This window comes from Brachyistius frenatus, unplaced genomic scaffold, assembly GCF_029030835.1.
Source record: "Brachyistius frenatus isolate BFR_SWC_R1_liver_20210118 unplaced genomic scaffold, ASM2903083v1 Contig_6, whole genome shotgun sequence".
Lineage (NCBI taxonomy): Eukaryota > Metazoa > Chordata > Actinopteri > Embiotocidae > Brachyistius > Brachyistius frenatus.
The window spans coordinates 7,839,536-7,862,149 of NW_027210605.1; the positions used below are offsets into that span (position 1 = coordinate 7,839,536).

At 41.7% G+C, this 22,614-nt stretch overlaps 1 protein-coding gene across 3 annotated transcripts; it reads left to right on the forward strand.

Moving 5' to 3' along the window:
• Nucleotides 1–16: 16 nt before the first annotated feature.
• On the forward strand, nucleotides 17–16,764 carry klhl17 (kelch-like family member 17). Of its 3 annotated transcripts, none has more exons than XM_069688979.1 (12): nucleotides 17–237; nucleotides 3,119–3,383; nucleotides 4,116–4,237; nucleotides 4,370–4,591; nucleotides 8,063–8,179; nucleotides 8,394–8,625; nucleotides 9,098–9,242; nucleotides 9,809–9,976; nucleotides 10,174–10,262; nucleotides 10,406–10,479; nucleotides 10,627–10,808; nucleotides 14,306–16,764. In XM_069688979.1, the coding sequence occupies exons 1-12, from the start codon at nucleotides 55–57 to the stop codon at nucleotides 14,532–14,534; spliced, it is 2,028 nt and encodes a 675-aa protein (XP_069545080.1). In that variant the 5' UTR covers nucleotides 17–54; the 3' UTR covers nucleotides 14,535–16,764. The 3 variants fall into 3 exon arrangements, with proteins under 3 accessions (XP_069545080.1, XP_069545081.1, XP_069545082.1); XM_069688980.1 differs by having other exon boundaries at nucleotides 32–237; nucleotides 8,394–8,607; XM_069688981.1 differs by lacking the exon at nucleotides 17–237 and adding an exon at nucleotides 856–1,003.
• Nucleotides 16,765–22,614: the final 5,850 nt, after the last annotated feature.

Below are 22,614 nucleotides of genomic sequence, written 5' to 3' on the forward strand. Positions count from 1 at the left end.
CATCCTCGAAATTTTACTGTCAAAGCTGCGCGCACAAGAACAAGCGGTGTTTTGATGCTGCACGTGAGGTTTAAATTAAATGATCCGCCACATTCACGAGACACAGGAAGCAGAGGACCTCGAGAGGAACCGTTTCCCTTTTTTATTTTACCACTTCAATACACAACCACAAAGCTGGGCAAGCTTACAAACAAGAAGAAATCGTTGCTGTCACATCGACACCGACGACGGCCGGTGGTGAGACCTGTCTGCTTTTAGGTGTTGTTTTTTTTAATGCTAGGCGTTAAGATTAGCTGGCTAGTCCACAAGGATACAATCAAATGTGACTGACGTTTATTTTATTTCATTAATAGAATGCTAAATGCATGATTTCCACTTATATGCCATCTTTAAATGGGAGAAATCAGGATTTACGCGTTATTGAACACGGAGTTCATCAGTCGGTGGCTGTTTGTTTGATTTTGTTGTCCGGGCTAACCGACGTGGGGTTCTGACCAATCACAGCGCTTTTATGAAAAGCTCCGCCTCTCGTGGGAGCCGAGACGGATGTATCGAACGCACTTCCGGAGTCAGACCAGACAAAAGGCGGCTGCTTAAGGTCGTATTATGTTACGTGTAAAAATAAATACATTTCACTGTCTTCTATTGTAATTTGCTCAGAAGAAATGTCCTCCAGTTTGGTCTCACGTGTGTCGCTTCCTTCACACGGTGTTATATTTCAACAGCAGAGGCAGCGTCCCCGCTTAAGGTGGAGCAGTTACAGCTCCACCTTAACAAACCGATGTCAGCTTTCATGCAGGTTTTTTTTTTTTGCATTGACGTCAACTGCATACAGCACAAAACAGAGGCTTTCTTCACATTTCGTATGGTTGAGTCAGAATATGGACAGCTGGACAGACGATGGTACCAATTTTAAACCAGTCTGACTGCGACAGCTGTTGATTTATCTGCCGTCCCTTCGTGGAAGACGCTGTGTCCGAGGACAACCGCAACTCCGCCACCGGTAGAGACATTACACATTCAGTCTGTGCTGCAGCTGATAGATGCTGTAATTCAGAATAGATGGAGTGGGGGTTGGGGTTTCCTCTCATCACACGAGGAGGCTGATGTCTGGATAGACACACATCCTTTCTGTCCTGAAACATTTGCGCGTCCAACAATATTGTGCATGCACTGTTTGTTAAGGAGCCTTTGTGTGGCTGGCATCCAAGGGTTGGAGCCAGAGACAGGATAGAGGAGACAAGACAGGGATGGACAGGACAAGTGCTTTACTCCTGTTAGTTTTTTTTTTTTTACTGTAGCAATTGTGATGTCACATCTGTCTCTACCTCCTGTGTACCCATGTCTCAGTCTGCAGCATTGTCTCTCGTAATTCCCCTGTGCATGTGAGCAGATTGTTCCCTCCTGGAGGAACATGGCTGGTGTGTTTTTATGGTCTATTGTGTTTTGGAAAATGAGCTAGTCGCCTGGCAGCTGTGATGACATTTGAGATGGTTCACATTGGGACAGCGGAGAGTTTTTAGTTGAAAGGCACAAGAGTGCCTCAGAGCAGATGCCAGCGTCGTTCAGATGCTTAGATACTCAGTGAACTGTGTTTTTAATATGTGAAACTAAACTTCATCAGGATCAATATAATGTTGTTGTGTTTCAGCCTGGAGAATTGCACTTTTTGGACTTTAAACACGTCAATGTTCTCTTCTGATGAGAATCTGCTGGTTGCATATTTGTTCTAGCTGTGTTATTTTCACACAAACCTCTCTTTATATTTACAAAGACACAAAGAATGAATTTAATACGAAAAAAAAAAAAAGCATCACTTGAGGGTACGATTTTTCTGTCTCGGGATGTTTACGCCCCACTGTGGTAAACACTTGCTCAAATGGCTAGCTACATGAGGTAGTAATTATGTTTATTTCCCAAGTTAAGGATATTAACAACAACACATTTTCATTGTGTTGGCCCTCCACTGGAGGAGTTTGATGTCCCTTGCGCTACAAGACAACTTTCAAAACCAGTCAGCCCCTTTCTTTTTTTTAACGTTTTCTCTTATAGATTTTCAATTTCCAGACAGGTTAACAGGAAAACAGAAAAGGAGAATAAATAAATAGACCATAATAAAATAAATGTAGATGCTGGGAGTGTGTATTTGTTCAGTGCATGAAATGTCCGAAAGCGTTTGTGTCCGAGTGTGGTGTGTATCCGTTATGTATGGCATACAGTGTTAGGTAAGTTCAGGACTGGAGTTTGTTTCAGGTCATCTACCTTGGAGACCTGATGGACAGAGTCTGGGTGGTGTAGGTTTATTGGGTCTGCTTCTATATTTAGCTACAGGCCGCACCCACAGCTGGAACATAATTGTTTTGAATTAAGGTCATATTTTTGAGGGTGTGTCCCTCCCTCCCTCCATCCAGTCAGCTTCTGCTCATGTATTTTTCTGGACGTGTGGAAGCTGTCACTGCATCAAATTCAGCATATTTCATTAAAATTCCTGTAGTCTGTCTTCAGCTTGTGTTTTTCTAATGTTGTTCCCGACTGGGTTGCTTCATCCAGTCGCTTCTTGGCGCACACAAAATATTTATTAGACTAAAACATAATGTTTATAATGTGTGATGATGGTTATGCAACATTTTAAAGTGTGTTCTCCATTCAAGAGCAGGGTGGGGTGGGGTGGAGTTCACAGCTACTGCTGCAATTAAAGTTGGTAGTCTGGAGAAATCACAGTCAGAAAAATCAAGACAGTCTAATGGATGAATAGCCTGCACTGATTTGATTCAAATTGAACTAATAATGTTCATTTTTTAAACTCTAATTGTCGTAGTGAGATCTAATGAGTCTTGACGCTGAACGTCAAATAATCAGGCCAGCCGTCCTATTGCACTTTGTAATTGTACTCAGATTTCTGTCAGGCTGGTAGGGCTTCCTGTCGTAGCTGACAGGATGGATACTATAACTGTAACAATAGGCACAATGATTGCTCAGGACACCTGTCACAGCATTTACCACTCTGCAGATATACTAAGCTCTTAAGACCGATGACAAAACAAGATTTTTTTTTTAACCGTATAATGACATCGGTATTAACTGACATTAAAATGTTTTTTTTTGGGTCACGTTTCAGTTGCCCAGAGTGCGGCCCAGGCACGAGCCCACGACCGCCACTTCAGGCACCATGATGGAGGGGGGCATGCAGCTGCTCAACCGCGATGGACACAGCATCTCGCACAACTCAAAGCGCCACTACCACGACTCCTTCGTGTCCATGAACAGGATGCGACAGCGCGCCCTGCTGTGTGACATTGTGCTCCATGTCTCCAACAAAGAAATTAAGGCGCACAAAGTGGTGCTGGCATCCTGCAGCCCCTACTTCCATGCTATGTTTACCAGTAGGTTCAGCCCACTTTTCTGATTTAATGCTAAGCACACTGCCTATATTTGCTTCCTGTCATGTTTTTATGCTTGAAATCCATGAGGATCAGCATGTGGCATGGTTTAGATATTTTAAACTCTAACATCAAACTGCATAATTATTGTCTGTCTTTTGAGTCTGATGCCACGACAACGTGTGTGTGTGTGTGTGTGCGTAGTAAACACCGCTTCATCCTTTCAACATCATCGTTTCCTTCCTTCCCTCTATTACTGTCTGGGGCACAGGTGGTCAGTTGAGGTGTACGAATCTCAGATTTCCTCCTGACACTAGACCTTTGTCAGGGTACAATGTGTCTCCAGACAGTCAGTTGTTTGGAGATTCAGCTGCTTCCTCTCATCTGACCCAGTCACTAATTATCCCATTTTAACAGAACAGATCGGTAAATGTGTTTGTGAGTTCGTCTAGTAAAAGATTTGACTGATGATGTGTGGACATCCTGACGTAGTTCTGCAGGAACCAGGGTGGGCGAGAGATTCAGGAATTTCAAAAACCTCGCACACTTCACACAAACTTAATTAAATGGACAGCAACGAATGGGCTGTGCTGACATTCGGCAGCGGCGCTGTATACATTAGAAGATGCCATGTGTCAGCATGACTGAACAGGGATGCAACTTTATCAGCCAGACTTTTACTGGTTATGACTTTTTCAAAAAATGTATCGGCTTTCTTTCTGTGCGGTCGTGCAGATGAGATGTCAGAGAGTCGGCAGACCCACGTGACCCTTCATGACATCGATTCTCAGGCTTTGGAGCAGCTGGTCCAGTACGCGTACACAGCAGAGATCGTGGTCGGGGAAGGCAACGTGCAGGTAGGCTAGAAGTTTTCACATTTGTCACATTTAACACTGTTGTTAAATTATACATTGTAAGTCGACCTCTATCGAGCACAAAAACACACAAAAGACTCGGTTCATTTCCACCTTTAACTGTTCTCTTCCTAGACGTTGCTCCCGGCAGCGAGCCTGTTGCAGCTCAACGGGGTGCGGGATGCCTGCTGCAAGTTCCTCCTCAGCCAGCTGGACCCCTCCAACTGCCTGGGCATCCGAGGCTTCGCTGACACTCACTCCTGCAGCGACCTGCTTAAGTCAGCGCACAAGTATGTCCTGCAGCACTTTGTGGAGGTGTCCAAGACGGAGGAGTTCATGTTGCTGCCACTGAAACAGGTAGGCGACATGCTTTTTCTGTCTCCTGCTGTGTCCTCTAGAGACCGCTGCTTATAGAGAAAGTTGTATTGTTGGTATAATCACAAGGGGAAATAAACAATTATTGGCAAATCTATCTTCGGGAAATAGTGTCCTCTGTCAGTCATACTGGTAATTTGATTACCATTAACTTGGCAGTATTGTTACATTCAGACAGCACGTGAAAGCAACTGCCCAGTCGACATTCCCTGGTTTGGCCTCGTCTTGGATGACTTCATGGCAACTGGTCTGAGTCATATTACTTTATTATAAATTCATGACAAATAGTTATTGACTAGTTATTAATAACTTATTCCTTACTGTTCAATTACAGTTCAATTTATCCACCAGAATGCTGACAATTATGCAAACTGTAAAGCATTTCATTTTCTTCCTGCATATTGTTGATCAACTTTTTCCACTAATATGAACACCGCTGCAAGTGTCCAAACCAGTCATGTTTTGTTTTTTTTACCACAGAGAGGGAGGGACGTGGCCGTGGGCATGACGTTGTGTTTTTAACATTCATTAGAAGACCTCTCTTGTCTCCCTGCTTGTTGCATCAATCACTGTCTCTTAGTGTTTTATCACTCCACCGAGGTCATGGACTACTTTAACTGGCACATCAACAGACGATCACTTATTGCTCAGCTGGGCTCAGCAGTGGCAACACTGTGGTTCCTCCCCTGGAAGTGGTAATTAGGCAAAGCCAATGACATTTTTCACTAATGCTGTGCTGTTTATAGAGCCAACATATGAGCTAACAACACTATTTACTCCTCTGAGATTTCAATAATGTTCTATTATTTTACTGTTACCAATTTCAGACAAAGGTTTTTGGGGGAAATTTAGCTTACACTTTTACAGGGTCACGGGAGGCCACAGCTTATCCCAGCAAACGATGCTAGTTGCTAGTTTGGCTCCAAAATTGGCAGGATAAAGTGCCTGAGTGCCATTAGATGAGATAAATAGCACTGCTCATTTGAGCTGCTCAGCAGCCAGCTGATCAGACTGTGGTTGACCTGTTTGCATCTTGGTGTGAATGAGTGTGGAGAGCAGGGATTTAAAAAAAAAAAGAAGGCATTATTCTCAAAATGTCTAGAAACTTAAAATGTGTTTTCACAGCAGGAAAGATTAAGCAAAGTAATCCGCTGGAACATTGAAATCGCCATGGTCTCAAATTCCCTCTTAATGTTGTCTTCTGCAAAAATGGGCAACAAAGCCAGGCGGTCCATTGGTCATAAAATCTCTGAGGCTGCTCTATCCTGATTATTGCCGGGCAACGTGCAAGCAAAACAAGATGTTTGCAGGTTTTCAGACATACAGGGTGTAAAACTCTAAATAATGCTAGCAATGCAGGGTTCATCTCAAAATGTGCTGAAACTTCCAAAAGTGCAAACTGTTTAAGCAGCAACTTCTTGGTTCTTGGTCTTAGTTTAGACCCTGATTATTCTAGTGGAAACACGTGAAGGGGAAGTGAGTTTTTCAAAAGGTTGCTGTTTCTCAGCAGAAAGTTCTGTGTAAACTCCCCTCAAAAAAAATACAGAGGTTGAATAAAGGTTAAAGAAACCGTAAAAGGACAGTCAGCGAGCTTAACTTTAACTAAACCCCAAATCAACACACAAGATTAGAGCCCGTAGTGCAGGAGTCACGAGTCTGACGTTATGTTTTTAAAACATGCTTTTGATTGCAATTATTCGAATTTATACACACTTGTGCTGATATTTCATCGTACAGTAAATGTGAATATTCCTGAACGATAAAATGCACAATTCACAGATTACGTTTTCATGTTTTAAATTTTTTTTTTTTTTTAAATAAACATTTTTTTAATGTTTTTTTTTTTGTTTTTATCTCTAAGGTTGCATTGTGTTATACATTTCCTTTTTTACATTGGCCTCACAATATCAGACTACATCTAAAAGCCCAGCACTGGTAAGTTGTATTTGTCGTGTGTTGGAGGGTGTTCACTTTAGTGTCTGAATAAAAGAGAAAAATGCCTATTCTCACTTAAAATGGCCTCTTTTTCAACAGACCCTTGTTGAGCCATGCCAGGTGACAATGAATTTAAAGGGCAGTGAAAAGAAGTAACAAACAGCTGCCAGCATCACTTTCCCATTATCCTCTCACTCCTCTAAAGAACAGTTCCCACAGCACTTAAGTGATGGGGCTCCATCAGAGTACAACACCGAGTCTCTGGCCTTCAGAGCCCCGAGACTGGATCTGCATTAAAACAGGGAAATTTAAGCTGCATAAAGGAAGATTAAAAATAGACCATTTTTTCTTCATTTCTGTTCTTCTATCTCTCTCTTTCCTTTGGCTTCCTGCCCCGTTCTGTCTGCAGCTGTTCTGTGCCAGCCATGAATCTGCACCAGATCTGGATTTATGTACTGGCTGCTCTAAAAGCACTCTGAGCTCACAGAGCTGTGAAATATGCTCCATATTTCTTCCCATGTTCTGTGAAGGAAGTGGCACGGCGTGACAGGATTATGACTAGGCCGCTTTGGCGATGTTTCACTAACACATGCATGATATTATGAAGACAACACAGGCTGAATGCATCCTAATTACTTTGAGCAGCGTATCAAGACATCTTGAGCATCTTGACAACTCCGAAACCCTTGTCATTCATACGTCCCTCATACTGCACTTTCCATTTCCTCTACACACATACGCACTTTTGTTAATGTGATGCAGTGTGTGCAGGCAGAGGAAAGAGGGACTGCAGGGTGGGGCAACAGCAACAACAGTCTTTCTGTGTGACTGTGGATTAGTGGAAACTGTTCCTGGGAGGCAGTTAACTGCTGCCCTGATCTGGCCAGGCCAGACAGCAGCAGCAGCAGCAACACACACACACACACACACACACACACACACACACACACACACACACACACACACACACACACACACACACACACACACACACACACACACACACACACACACACACAAACAGTGGCAACTTAAATACATCACAGCACAGCTACACACACACAGATTGTAATATAACACACAAGTCTTTATAGGATGCATGTGCCTTGTAAAAGTTAAGTTTAATTTTGACTTGATTGATTCTACAGTATTTAAGTTTCATTTTGAAAGGAAGCAGACAAATCAAGCTCAGCAGAGAGAGAGGAGAGAGAGAGAGAGAGAGAGAGAGAGAGAGGGAGAGAGAGAGGGAGAGAGAGGGAGAGAGAGGAGAGAGAGGAGGCAACAGTTCAGCAGAAGAAGTGGGGTACAACCTACAGGAACTAACAATGCCTCTCAATTTACTTCCAGTGTTGACACTTTTGGTCCAGCTTTCACTTTCACATATTTTTTCAGAAGCAAAAGCTTCTCTACGAGATTTTTGGTGGTGAAAGTTGAATTAAAGGCGCTGTGATTTCAAATTTTAGAGAGATGCTCTTTAAAATAATGGAATAAAATGACTGCCTGTCTGTTTGTGTCCAGGTCCTGGATTTGATATCCAGTGACAATCTCAACGTGCCATCTGAAGAGGAAGTGTACCGGGCTGTGTTGAGTTGGGTGAAACATGATATCGACGGACGCAGGCAACATGTACCTTGGGTATGAGTCTTTTTTGTTGTTGTTATTTTGTTGTTGTTGTTGTCTCATTTGACAAGATTTTTTGAAAACATGTTTTTTTGTTGTTGTTTTGTTTGTTTGACTCTTTGAAACGCATCAATCCAAATTTCTCCATTCCCCTTCAACTCAACTCAACTCGACTCACCACCCGCCCTCCCTCTTTCCCTCCCTCCCTCCCTCCCTCCGCCCCCGTCAGCTGATGAAGTGCGTGCGGCTGCCCCTGTTGAGGCGAGATTTTCTGATGAGCAACGTGGACACCGAGCTGCTGGTGCGTCATCACTCGGAGTGCAAGGACCTGCTGATCGAGGCTCTCAAGTACCACCTGATGCCTGAGCAGAGGGGAGTCCTGAGCAACAGCCGGACGCGCCCGCGACGCTGTGAGGGCGCCAGCCCCGTGCTCTTCGCCGTTGGTCAGTGTGCCCCTGAAGGTACCCATTAGGGTACACTTAGACCACGTGTCAATCATCGATAGCTCCCGATGTTACTAATTAAGTGTTCAAACTTTAGTATTTTTTTTAAGTGGGATGGTCAGACAGTATTGGAAACTCCCGCACATCTTTCTAACATCAGCCAGAGGGTGACTGTCGACTATTCGCGGTAACTTTCTAAAACCAGCAACGTGACATTCAAACCCACTTTTACCCACGTTGTGATTGGCCAGCTGTGATATTGCATCTCGCTCCTCTCCACTGCAGCCGGCTTTTCACTCCGCCTTCCAGCGAGGCCGATCAGATTGACCATAAACGCGTTTGATTTTCGATATGTATCAAACCCTGAAAATTGTGAAAAGTACTGGAATAGTTGACTAAAATCAATATGACTCTTACAACATTTGCATTTCTGCCGGACATTAAAGTCTTTTCCCCCTCCATACGGTATGTTTGTTTCTTTGTGTCTCAGGTGGTGGCAGCCTGTTTGCCATCCACGGAGACTGCGAGGCGTATGACACCAGGACGGATCGCTGGCACATGGTGGCATCCATGTCCACTCGGCGGGCACGGGTGGGCGTGGCGGCCATCGGGAACAGACTGTATGCTGTTGGAGGGTGAGTGATGATAACCGTAGTGTTGAGCTCAGACCCAAAACAAGCTAACGTTAGTTTGTTTTAGCGAAATAATCTTTTACTCAAACATTACATTGTGTGATAAGTGTGTATATATATATATATATATATATATATAGACATATAGATAGATATATATCACTTCATTAAGTTGGCATTACTGAAACTACAAAGCTCTCATTTCTGGCTATTAAATATATGGCTACAAGCTGGTTAGCTTAGTTTACAGGATATAACTTGTACATTTGTAAGCTTTAGAAGTGCTGCTGGTTTGGTTTTGTTAATTTGAAATAGAGCGAGGCTAACTGTTCCCCCATTTCCTGTATTATTTTTGGCTAACCCGGGTTATAAGCTTCTGCAGGCAGAATATGTCAATAATGTATACGTTAAAAAACAAACAAACATCCTTGTTCTCCTGATGAAATGTTCTCTGCTTTGCTCTATGAAAAATGCCTTTTTAACGTAAACGTTTACCGTGCTCTGCATAGTTATTCAGACTCACGGCAACATGCTGACACCTCGAGTCATTTCTATCCACATCTCCTCAGGTATGATGGCACTTCAGACCTCGCAACCGTGGAGTCCTACGACCCCATCACTAACTCCTGGCAGCCTGAGGTTTCCATGGGAACACGACGGAGTTGTTTGGGTGTAGCTGTCCTGCACGGCCTGCTGTACGCTGCTGGAGGCTATGATGGAGCTTCCTGTCTCAATAGGTACACACAGACTGACATCTTGCTGGTAAATGCTGCACATCTCGATTATTCGAAGCTAAATTATCCTCACTGTTGTATCTTGTCGCATCATTTTTTTTTTTTTGTCGTAATGCTTTTTTCTGCAACATGCATCAGAGGTTTTATCGAAATTGCAGCCTTGCAGTGTAATTACTGTAAATGTCTTTCTCTTCTTTCAGTGCGGAGCGTTACGACCCTCTGACCAGTACATGGACCTCAATTGCTGCCATGAGCACCCGTAGGAGATATGTTCGAGTGGCAACTCTGGGTAGGAAAACATTATACTGTAAACAAGCTGTGTTTACATTACACCGTCGACATTTTAACATCTGAAATCGAGAGGGAGTTACCACCTCGGTATTTAACTGCTAACATTTACATTGTCTGTGTTTACTCCCTTTTCCCTTCCAGATGGCAGCTTGTACGCAGTGGGAGGTTATGACAGCTCCTCACATCTCGCAACAGTGGAGAAATATGACCCGCAGGTAAACTGCTGTTAAATTTATCATCAGAATAACTCATCTGTTGCCAGGTTTATATCGACTGAATGTTGTAGACCAAATCCATACACTACGGACGGATCTACAGTATAAACATGTGACCAATGCTCGCGCTCTCGATTGACTGAACAGAGCAACACATGGACAGCCATCGCCAACATGCTGAGTCGGCGCAGCAGTGCAGGGGTGGCCGTGCTGGACGGCATGCTGTACGTCGCAGGGGGCAATGACGGCACCAGCTGCCTGAACTCAGTAGAGCGGTTCAACCCCAAGACCAACACCTGGGAAGGAGTTGCCCCCATGAACATACGCAGGTTAGCCAGAATTCATACTAGTGTAACCAGAACAGACAGGTGCAAGTCCAGTGACTTTCAAAGCTGTCTTACTGTCATAAGGAAAGAAGGTAAGTTAACCCTGCGCACAGTAAACGATGTCGGAACACGAGATGATCACAACTCACTTTTGACATGAATTGAACAGATCTGAGCTCTGCAGAGATGAATGCTTAATCTGGAAGACCCACTTGTTGAGATAAGAGTCACCAGAACGAGTGCAAAAGCAACCTGTAGCCAAATGCATTTCTACTTTTAAAATAACAAAGGCAGAGATTAACAATATTCAAATAGTCGAGAATATGTGGTTACGCTGCTACAATAACAATTTTATAATTTCTATCAGTAAACAGATCTCCACTACAATCTGTATAGGGGTTTTCACAGAGTCTACTGGCCATATTTTAAAGAGAACTGGTTCTTTTACAGCAAATGTTTCGACTTTTGTGGGTTTGTTTTTACATGACACTATACACTTAAGAGATAGGAAGAGCAAAGATAGGTGAGGAGATGATAAACGACCTGGGATGGATCCAAAAAATGTAATTGAATGAGACACCTCAGCCAACTGAGGCTTCAGGGTGACCCACTTCTAACCTTCAATTAGCAGCGGTTCAATTCAAATGACATACTGAGGTGGCCTTTTTAAACACGGTCCAGCTCTCACAAACATGGCACCCTGCAGAGGAAATGAGCTCGGTTGGTCTTTATCTTCCACTTTAGTTTTTCTGAAGTTAAGTCAGCTTGTTTGAAAAGCAAAAAAAAAAAAAATCCTGTAGCGTCATCTCTATGGAGCTTGTCAAAAGGCTAGCCATGCTGCGCTTATTTTTCTCTGTGGAAATTCTTTACTCTTCAAGACGAGTGATTTGGGGCATTTGGGTGTCTTCTTAACGGCCTAAACCTTCTTAAGGCATAAACATCAAATGACCTATTTTCCAGAAGAGTGAATGTTTACTTAGAGGATGAAAGCTGAAACTTGTATTGCAAGCGTTTTATCAAAGCAGTCGCGCATGCACACACTCGCAGCATTGTGCTGTTACAAAATCTGCATCACAGAGGGAAGATTTAGAGATGAAGCGGTCTTCGAGTTTGTTATAACATCAGCAAGATCCACTTGTTCCCATGGTTCAGAGACACGCACGCACATATATATATGTGTCTATATATATGTGTGTATATATATATATATATGTATGTATATATATATATATATATATGTGTGTGTATATATGTACATGTATGTATACATATACATATATACAGTGGGTACGGAAAGTATTCAGACCCCTTTAAATTTTTCACTCTTTGTTTCATTGCAGCCATTTGCTAAAATCAAAAAAGTTCATTTTATTTCTCATTAATGTACACTCAGCACCCCATCTTGACAGAAAAAAACAGAAATGTAGAAATTTGTGCAAATTTATTAAAAAAGAAAAACTGAAATATCACATGGTCATAAGTATTCAGACCCTTTGCTCAGTATTGAGTAGAAGCACCCTTTTGAGCTAGTACAGCCATGAGTCTTCTTGGGAATGATGCAACAAGCTTTTCACACCTGGATTTGGGGATCCTCTGCCATTCTTCCTTGCAGATCCTCTCCAGTTCCGTCAGGTTGGATGGTGAACATTGGTGGACAGCCATTTTCAGGTCTCTCCAGAGATGCTCAATTGGGTTTAGGTCAGGGCTCTGGCTGGGCCAGTCAAGAATGGTCACAGAGTTGTTCCGAAGCCACTCCTTTGTTATTTTAGCTGTGTGCTTAGGGTCATTGTCTTGTTGGAAGGTGAACCTTTGGCCCAGTCTGAGGTCCAGAGCACTCTGGAAGAGGTTTTCTTCCAGGATATCTCTGTACTTGGCCGCATTCATCTTTCCTTCAATTGCAACCAGTCGTCCTGTCCCTGCAGCTGAAAAACACCCCCATAGTATGATGCTGCCACCAACATGTTTCACTGTTGGGATTGTATTGGGCAGGTGATGAGCAGTGCCTGGTTTTCTCCACACATACCGCTTAGAATTAACGCCAAAAAGTTCAATCTTGGTCTCATCAAACCAGAGAATCTTATTTCTCATAGTCTGGGAGTCCTTCATGTGTTTTTTGCCAAACTCTATGCGGGCTTTCATACGTCTTGCACTGAGGAGAGGCTTCCGTCGGGCCACTCTGCCATAAAGCCCCGACTGGTGGAGGGCTGCAGTGATAGTTGACTTTGTGGAACTTTCTCCCATCTCCCTACTGCATCTCTGGAGCTCAGCCACAGTGATCTTTGGGTTCTTCTTTACCTCTCTCACCAAGGCTCTTCTCCCACGATTGCTCAGTTTGGCTGGACGGCCAGGTCTAGGAAGAGTTCTGGTCGTCCCAAACTTCTTCCATTTAAGGATTATGGAGGCCACTGTGCTCTTAGGAACCTTGAGTGCTGCAGAAATTATTTTGTAACCTTGGCCAGATCTGTGCCTTGCCACAATTCTGTCTCTGAGCTCCTTGGACAGCTCCTTCGACCTCATGATTCTCATTTGCTCTGACATGCACTGTGAGCTGTAAGGTCTTATATAGACAGGTGTGTGCCTTTCCTAATCAAGTCCAATCAGTTTAATTAAACACAGCTGGACTCCAATGAAGGAGTAGAACCATCTCAAGGAGGATCAGAAGAAATGGACAGCATGTGAGTTAAATATGAGTGTCACAGCAAAGGGTCTGAATACTTATGACCATGTGATATTTCAGTTTTTCTTTTTTTTTATAAATTTGCACAAATTTCTACATTTCTGTTTTTTTCTGTCAAGATGGGGTGCTGAGTGTACATTAATGAGAAATAAAATGAACTTTTTTGATTTTAGCAAATGGCTGCAATGAAACAAAGAGTGAAAAATTTAAAGGGGTCTGAATACTTTCTGTACCCACTGTATTGTAGGAGCAGGAAAACGTGACAGCAGTTGACTGTGCAGCTCCATAAATAACCCATGACGTTAATCAGCTGTGTGGCTTTGAGCACTTTTCTTATCCAGTTGCTGAGAGGCTCCATTTACAGACCAAAACATCACACTGCACAGACCACTAATCTATCACTCCTATGAAGCCACTTCATACATGTGCCCATTTCAAAGTATTGTAGAATAACTTTCTCATAATAATAATAATCTCATTATATCATGATCATGATTGGAACCTTTGGAAATTGAAATTGAGTATTTTTTTGTAATCACAATATGGCAGTGTTTATTCTGTCAATAAGCCACTTCACTTCTCAAAATGTCTTTTATCATCTTTCAGTTTTTGGACACAATCATTGATAATGTTTATGTTGTAGATCACACTGGATCCATTGTAAATGAACAGGTGCCGGTTAAATAAATTGCATCCATAATTTTTCCTTCCAGATAAGAAAACGAGAAATCAATCCTTATATGGCGTATTAAAAATATGGTGGTACAAACAATACATGCAAAACTTAGTTACTGAATTTGATACCCCCCCCCCCCCCTCCCAGGAGCACTCACGACCTGGTGGCTATGGATGGCTGGTTATATGCCGTGGGAGGTAACGATGGCAGCTCCAGCCTTAACTCCATTGAAAAGTACAACCCACGCAGCAACAAATGGGTCGCTGCCTCCTGCATGTTCACACGGCGCAGCAGTGTGGGCGTGGCAGTGCTGGAGCTTCTCAACTTCCCGCCGCCCTCCTCACCCACCCTCTCGGTGTCCTCCACCAGCCTTTGACACGGGGTCACCGTTTGGCTGACCTCAGCCTCTGCTGCTACAGCCCAGACTGGCTCTGGGAAGAGACGCAACTGCTCCGTTTGAGACGGCAAGTAGGACGAGTGATGGGAGGGGACAGGTAGACGTATGGAGGGGTGGAGAAGAGAAGGGCGAACGGTGCGAACGAGGCTCCTGGCCCGGTACACTTCAGAATTTGTCAGTCTTGGCGAACATTTTTCAATTATAGTTTAAAAAAAAAAAAAAAATACAACATTAGTAATGATTTCAAATCAAGATAAATCTTGAAAAAAATCAAGAGATTTTAAATTCAAAGTGCAGTTGTAGCTTCAGATAGCTTTTGTAAAAATAAGCTGTTGCAGTAATGCTGTTGGGTGGCATGAAATTGAGGTTATATATTTTTCAGTAAATAATTTGACTAATTATCCTTTTTAAGAATTATTTTGTAATTTACTGTAACAATCTGCATCTTCCTGTTACAAACCATGCTGCCATTACTTCTGGGCTGCACTGTATCGGACCAGGATGCCTGAAACTCTTCTGTACAACTCCACCATACCGATGCCAGTTCCCACTCCCGTCAAGAGCTCAACGATATCATGTGAGATGTGTGAACCGTCTCTCCTCAAATCCCACTTCTTTCCCACCACTCCAGTGTTTGACACACTTATCGTGAAACATGGTGGACCCTTAATTCTGTCACGTGTGATGTAAATGTTTTTGGTTTGATGTCGTCGTCCTCTGCAAGGGATTTCTTTGATGAGTTTTTTTTTTGCAATAATGTGTAAAAAAAAAAAAAAAAAAAAAAAAAAAGAGAAAGTGAATGAATTTACTTTTGGAATGTAGCTTTTTACTGGTTGTACCACGCATGTCTACGTATTGGCTCCCAACATGGTTAAAACAATGTCGTAGTGCTGCTGTGTCACACTAGGTGGCAGTAACAGGCAATGTTATAAAACCCTTCTGCAAGAGAGCATGGACACCAACAATGTAGAAAAGCTAGGACCCCTGAACTGTACATGAGCTTAGATCCTTTCTTCTTTTTTTTTTCTTTTCTTTTTTTTTATACAAACAGAGAATTATGTTGAACTATATGTATTTATAAAAATGTATAAATTCTAATATATTATGTTTTAAAGATGCAGAGAGAAGGAAACAGATCCAACCTATGCCGATTTAAGAGTGTTTTAAATATATTTATTGAGATGTGTGAAGTGCATATCGTCGATGAGAATGACAAAGAGAATGTCGTAGTGGGAGAGAGGTCGCCGTTGAATATGTGCGCATTTGGAGCTTCTCCTGGTTAAGAGGACTGATTGTTGCATTTTGAGATGCAGCATTTATTTTCTTTTCTTCATGTTTCTTCACTGCCACAAGCATGATCTCACGTGACGCCGTACCTTCTGTCCGCTACATTTGTAAAAACGGCTTTAGCCGCTTGCTGAACTGTTGACCAGCCAACGAAAGACTACGTTGTCTTTAAATGTCTATTATCTTTAAAAAGACATGGAGGCGGATCTAATCCTTTTCACACATGACAGCTTAACATTACATTAAAGCAGTAAATACTAGTTTACCTTCAATATGACAACACTTGACACTAATGAGTAATGTTGTTGACACTTGGTGCTTATTACCTCATTGTTGAAATGGATCCAACTAGGAAAAAAAAACAAAACCTGTTTATTAACCACAAATATTACTGTCTTTTTGACTCAGTACCTGAGTTCAGTTCAGTTCATGTGTCGTGCAGTGATGCCATTCCAAACTTCTGAGAAGTTGCCTTTTCTCCTTATTTTGAAGGATTTTGTTGATCTGGTTCCGTTTATCTAAAACTTCCTTAGGTTTCATTTATGTGTAAGAGCGGACCCAATAGATTTGGAGCTGTGATGGCCTTATAGAAATGTTGTTAATCTGTAAAGTCGATATGAGTCAGGGACAGACTTTGAGACAAAAGCGCTCAAAGCCACACGCGGTTTTGGCCTCCAATCTGTGGATCGAAATGTACATAAAAAGGTTGCTCAACTTATCTTAAATCCATTTGTGCAATTTCAATGTGACTGTAGCTTTTTTTGGTTTGTGTTTAATGTGGTGATAATTGTTTATTTATGTTTGTTATTTATGATTGACTTTAAAATGTTGAATTTTGCACTATTGCGAAATGAAGCAATACTATACACTTTAAAAAAAAAAAAAAAGAAGAAATAAATAAAGATGTTTTCAGATGTGATAAGTATCCTGGTGAGTTTGAACCCATCTAGTTGGAACAAAAGGATATATCCCTGTAGCTCTAATTACTAATAACTCTAATACCTCAAATTACCAATAAAAAAAAATCCATACAAACAAACACGCACACTGAAAGCTGTGTTGCTAACGAAGTTTGTTGCTAGGCTCAACACGCACAGTTCCTTGGTACCTTCCCAACATACTCCTCTTTCACAGTGATCCAAGCAGACAGCTGAACACTCTCACTTTACCCTTCTTGACCTCGGTCACACGGCATTCACACCTGTGGCTGCCTCTGCACACACTGGACCCATGAACTCCTCCTCTCCCCACACACATACAAACACAAGCCAAAAACACACAATGCAAAACACCTACACCAACTTTGATTGAGGAAAAAAAAAAAAAAAAAAACTACAACTGCACACAGAGCTGGTTTAACAGCATACTCTGGGGACAACACAAGACACACCTGTGCATGTGTATTAGAGGCTTTGCTATACTTGTATACTTTGCTATACTCGTGTTTATTTGCCAAGAATTTGATGAAGAGATTGACACCAATCTTGTGTTTGTAGGATAAATATGAAGCCAAGGACAGCCGCCAATAACCCGGGTTAGCCAAAAAAAAAATACAGGAAATGGGGGAACAGTTAGCCTCGCTCTATCTCAAATTAGCAAAACCAAAGTAGCAGCACTTCTAAAGCTTACAAATGTACAAGTTATATCCTGTAAACTGAGCTAACCAGCTTGTAGCCATATATTTAATAGCCAGAAATGAGAGCTTTGTAGTTTCAGTAATGCCAACTTAATGAAGTGAAACTGACTGTAAGTAATGACAAATATATAATATATATATATATATATATATATATATATATATACACTGTCGAGTTCAGACAATGATCTGGATGATATTTACTACGAGACCAAATGAAAGTTTACATTTTTAAAGAAAGTTATCCAACCTTAATATTAAAGTGACATTTCACCTGAATCAAACACTCCTGTAATAAAAGTATATTTTTCTTGTCTTTGTGAAGAGCAGTATCATATCATACTGGTCACAATGGATTCTAATGGTAGTGTCAGCAGAAAGTTCCTCAAAAACTCCCAAGGCCAAATACAGTTCATATACTCAGGCTGTTAATAACAATGCTGTTATACATAACCTTTATCAATGATATGATGGCTTTCGGGAGTGTTGATAATGCGTCACGGGAGTGGTGAATCTTCCTGTAAAAATTCTTTGGACTGTACACAGCAGAAGGAAGGACAGCAGAGGAACTTTAGATTATGCTGCGGGGGCTTTTACAGACCAGAAGTTTTCAAACGGTTCACATTGACAGAAGACGCGAGATGAAAATCAGCACAGTGGGAGAGAAAACATCCCCATGCTTAGAGTCCTGCCTAAATTAAATCTGAACACATAGTACACATCTTTTTTTGATTAATTGGGACTCATACTTTCTGAAGATCTTTTTCTGATGCCAAAAATACCAATAAGGAAATAAATTTAAAAAAATCACAGTTAAAAAGTTCTATGGGTACACGGGAACTAATAATATTTTTATGACCATTTGCCCAAAACAAAATAAAGGCTTAAAACAAATGGGGCTAAAGTTATAACCCTCCTTGGCAACATTTTATGTTTTGTTTACATCCACAAAAGCCACCAACTGTTCTTCCAAAACTAATAGTAGTGTGGTAGGAGGACTTTGCAAACTCAAGTTATCGAGTGGTTTCTATACTGTTGCTGACTCTAAGAAAGACAAAACAAGACACATTGCGGGTGACTTTTTTTTTTTTTTTTTAAATGAAAATATTGGATAAAAGTATCACTTTAATGTGTGTGCAAGTGTATGTGTTTGGATTATATCGGTGGGTGGAAAATTTAGTTTGTATCTCTAACTGCAGTAGCTTGAGTCACCTCCGTTGCTTTGAGGATGCTAATGACTTTACAATGTGTCTGGATGAATGTGCTCACTCTAGAGGAGCTGCTGCAGCTGATCTGGGGGCGGTTTGTCCGCCCAGCATCCCCCCCCCGCCCACCGCAGCCTCTCCCCTTTCCCCTGGTGTCAGGCTCTGCACGGCCCTTATCGGGCCATGGAGAAAATTCTGCCATCCTTTCTGTGAGGACTGAGGTGTCGACTGGACCACTGCACCTACTGTGAAAGGCTCGTACACCTTCTGACCTGCGGCTGAAGCAAAGACCTGCACTGCTGTGACGGAAAATCGATTAAAACTATTTATGACTGGGACTTAAATCACTGAATAGAAGCAATGTGGAAGGTTTTAATGCTCACAAGAAAAAGTGGCGTGCTCAGGAACAGACCTGTGGTGGGTGCACAAAATAACTGTCAAGTGCAGTAAAGTATCAACAGCAGGAGATCATTATTCAAAAAGTAGCTACACATAAATTAGGGTACCACTAAATTTTATGACCACTCTGAAAGAGGTTTGACAATCCTTTCAAAATCAATTTAGAAGTATGTAAGGCCACTTATAGAAAGATAATGATGCCAGATCATAAAATAGGTAAATTATTCAATCTTGGCCAAAGAGCCAAAACCGGTTAAATTAAGTTGTCAACATGAAGAAAATTATCTGGTGAAAGGTAGAGAGAAGAGTAAAATAAATTGAGCTTCAGCTAATTTGTGTCAAAGGCAGAGTAGAAGGCTTTATATTTCTTTGCGTGTTCCATTTTAATTATTGAATAAGCCAAATTATGTTCTAGGCGCTCCAAAGAATAGTTTCTGCCTATTGGAGTTATAAACACGCCATGTACAGCTAAATATCACCGAAACCAAAAACACGACAGTTTCTGTATTTGCTTAATAAAATTTCATCTTCTCTTACAGTCCCCACAAAACCGGCTCCAGTTTTTTACCATGTTGGTTTTATCGCTGTACATTACTGTCTTGTTTACTCCCTAAAATGCTGCATGTATAAATATATTCCTAAAATATAACATATGGTATCCTTGTGCAGTTTATATTAGATCAAATGGATTAGATTAAAAAATGTAAAAGGAAAAAAATATATATATATATATATGAATGTGTCAGTGCCAGTTGTAGACATCTGGATTATAGATCTATGTAATGTACAAGGCGTTATAGGCTGACACTGCAGAACTTTCTCACTATTTTTTTCTGTTCATTTTTCAGTTAACATGTCGACAGTTCCAAGGAAATCTTAAACCGTGTCCAAGCTGCTGTCACGTCTCTCCGACTCTGCCTATTGTTCTGGAGAGTTGCCAAAGTCAAACCTCCAGTTTTCAGACTGCATGTATTTGTGCATATGTGACATCACAAAGCAGTGTTATGTTGTGTCATTTCACTTGTTTATCATAATGTGTGGCTGGTCATACAAACAAGGATCTATACAGAAGTTGGAAATTGAAACTGTTAAAATGACTTTGACTGATCTTGCCTTCAAAGGAGGGCCGTAGTCCAATTAAGATTCCTTTATGGTCGTAGTGTGTGAGAACTTTGGCATGTCTGAATCTCTGTTGGACACCTGATGTTGGGGGCCTCATATCCAGACTCTGTTTTAGGAGCCCGAGGTGTGACTTTAGCACCGCTGCTGTCTCCCGCTGGGCCTGGATAAACACAAGCGAGTGACTTCTCGGGGAGAGCCAAAGTTCAAGCCACCACACATGGAGGGAAAATGACATTACGAAAATGGCTTCTAGGTTAGGTTTCGTCTTTTGAGCAGAAGTCTAATAAAATGAAACAGGTGGTTTAATCAAAGAATGAAGTGTAATTTGCAGAAGTATAATTGCAGGTCTGATATAAGCAGTTCAGGAACCAGTGTAAGGAAAAAACGGAAACATACCAAATAATAATGTAATTATTTTTAACGGGTGATATGGGCTGCTGTTGGGAAACCTCATTTGGAAATTGGGAGCCTCACCATGATAAATCGAGTGGGAACAAATGAATGGGCGGTTTGTCTTTCTATATAGTGTTGCTTTTGGCAAAGCACTCGGTATTTCCCCTTCCCGCTGAGCACTGTGACACAAACTGCAGGAGTAAAATCTACTGTAGTGAATTAAACATACCCAAAAAAGTGGCTGCGAGACCAAATCCCCACACAAGACCTGTAACGGTTGCCTAAAACAAGTTAGTTTGTACAGGAGCACGTACATGCTGCAAGCCCACGTAAAAGAGTTTAAACGCTGCTGCAATAAACATCAAAATTAAGCAGTGCACACTTTCAAACAGTGTCTCCTCTAAAATATTCACACACACACACACACACACACACACACACACACACACACACACACACACACACACACACACACACACACACACACACACACACACACACACACACACACACACACACACACTTAACATAAGTAGAGGTGTATAACACTGCAAGGATTGTTGGTGTCAGAAACGTTAAAAAATGGTGCAACCACCCAATTGTTTTTTCAAAATGTGTAGAAGTAAGAGGTTTGAAGTATACTGACCCCATAAGATTGCAGCCCTCTTTACATACCAGAACAAAAATTCTTAAAGGGTCAACAAATGGAGAGTCAAATCTGCTCTGCCACCAGTGGAACAAAGAGTACCAAACTAAATGAGGTAGTATTTTCAACATGGGAAGGCAAGTTCACGATGTGCTTGGTGTTTAACGTTCACATTGTAAGAACACTGTTGCTACATGAGTAGTACGAAAAATAGGCATTAGATATTCCAGTTTTAAAAACTTGGGTAATGCTCGTAAAAGATAGAGTAGATACTGAAAGGGTAGCTGCTCCATTAAGTTTGTTTGGGGCTAAGCCCGACTGGGCCCCATGGGCGAAGGCCCGGCCACCAGACGCTCACCGGCGAGCTCCCCTCCCGGGTCTGGCCGCGGGACGGTTCCCCCGGTTTCCCCGGGGTAAGTGGCTGAAGTCCATGCGTTGCTGTTCATTGGGGGACTTCTGAACCGCTCTTAGTCTGGGCTCTCCCCCGAGACCAGTTTGCCTTGGGAGGCCCTAGCAGGGGCCCCAGACAACATAGCTCCCAGGATCACTGGGCCACTCAAACCCGTCCGCCATGTTAAGGTGTCGATTCTCAGAGGGGCCAATGTTAGTAAGTTAAAAATCTACAAGTTAACTACATGACAACATTTAGTGCATTAACAAGCACAGGCTTTGATTTGGATTTTTTTGATTTCTTAAAATGTTATAGTAATTCGAACAAACATTTTTTTTCATTTTTTTAAAACGTTAGTTGTTTTGGGCATCTCTCGGTTTCCTGAATTAAAACATTGCTGAGTAACCAAAGTTAAGGCAGAAAATGGTAACCATGAATATCATTCAGCTTCTACATTTTTCTGGAAAACATTATGAGATGTTACACTTCTCAAAAAAATCAAGGTCGAAACTGACCTTTGATTGTATATTTGGCAAAGATGTGGGTTGTATGCATGATGTAGCTTCCTTCTACAATGAATAGGGAAATTCTTGGGAAACAGTGGGATTTTATTGGCAAACACTAAATGATCTGTCTCACCTGAAACTAACTGTGAATCTAAATGGAGCGACCTCAGTGAAAAGTCAGTTTTTTTCCTGGCTGGCTTCCTCGTGTGATACTGCAACAGAGAGGTGAGTCACTTTCCCGGCTGCACGTTATCGAGTAAATCAGATGATTTTTTTTTTCCATTGTGATGCACAACCAGACTAGAACTGTGCTTTCATGAAAATGTAAATAATTATATCATTGGCCCAATTTCAACTATCTGTAATTACTTTGTAGAATAATCAGATTACTTTCAATTTGTAAAAGTAAAAAAGTGGTTATCTGAAAAATAAATAAGGATCCTTAAACTGGTATGTGTTTAAGGATCCTTATTT

What these genes read in the sequence shown, in the direction of transcription:
- klhl17 (XM_069688979.1), top strand. Translation starts at nt 55, where the DNA reads ATGCTGCACGTGAGGTTTAAATTAAATGATCCGCCACATTCACGAGAC. An exon ending in CTTCCATGCTATGTTTACCA is followed by an intron (nt 3,384 to 4,115) that starts GTAGGTTCAGCC and finishes GCGGTCGTGCAG; the next exon opens with ATGAGATGTCAGAGAGTCGG. An exon ending in AGACTGTATGCTGTTGGAGG is followed by an intron (nt 9,243 to 9,808) that starts GTGAGTGATGAT and finishes ACATCTCCTCAG; the next exon opens with GTATGATGGCACTTCAGACC.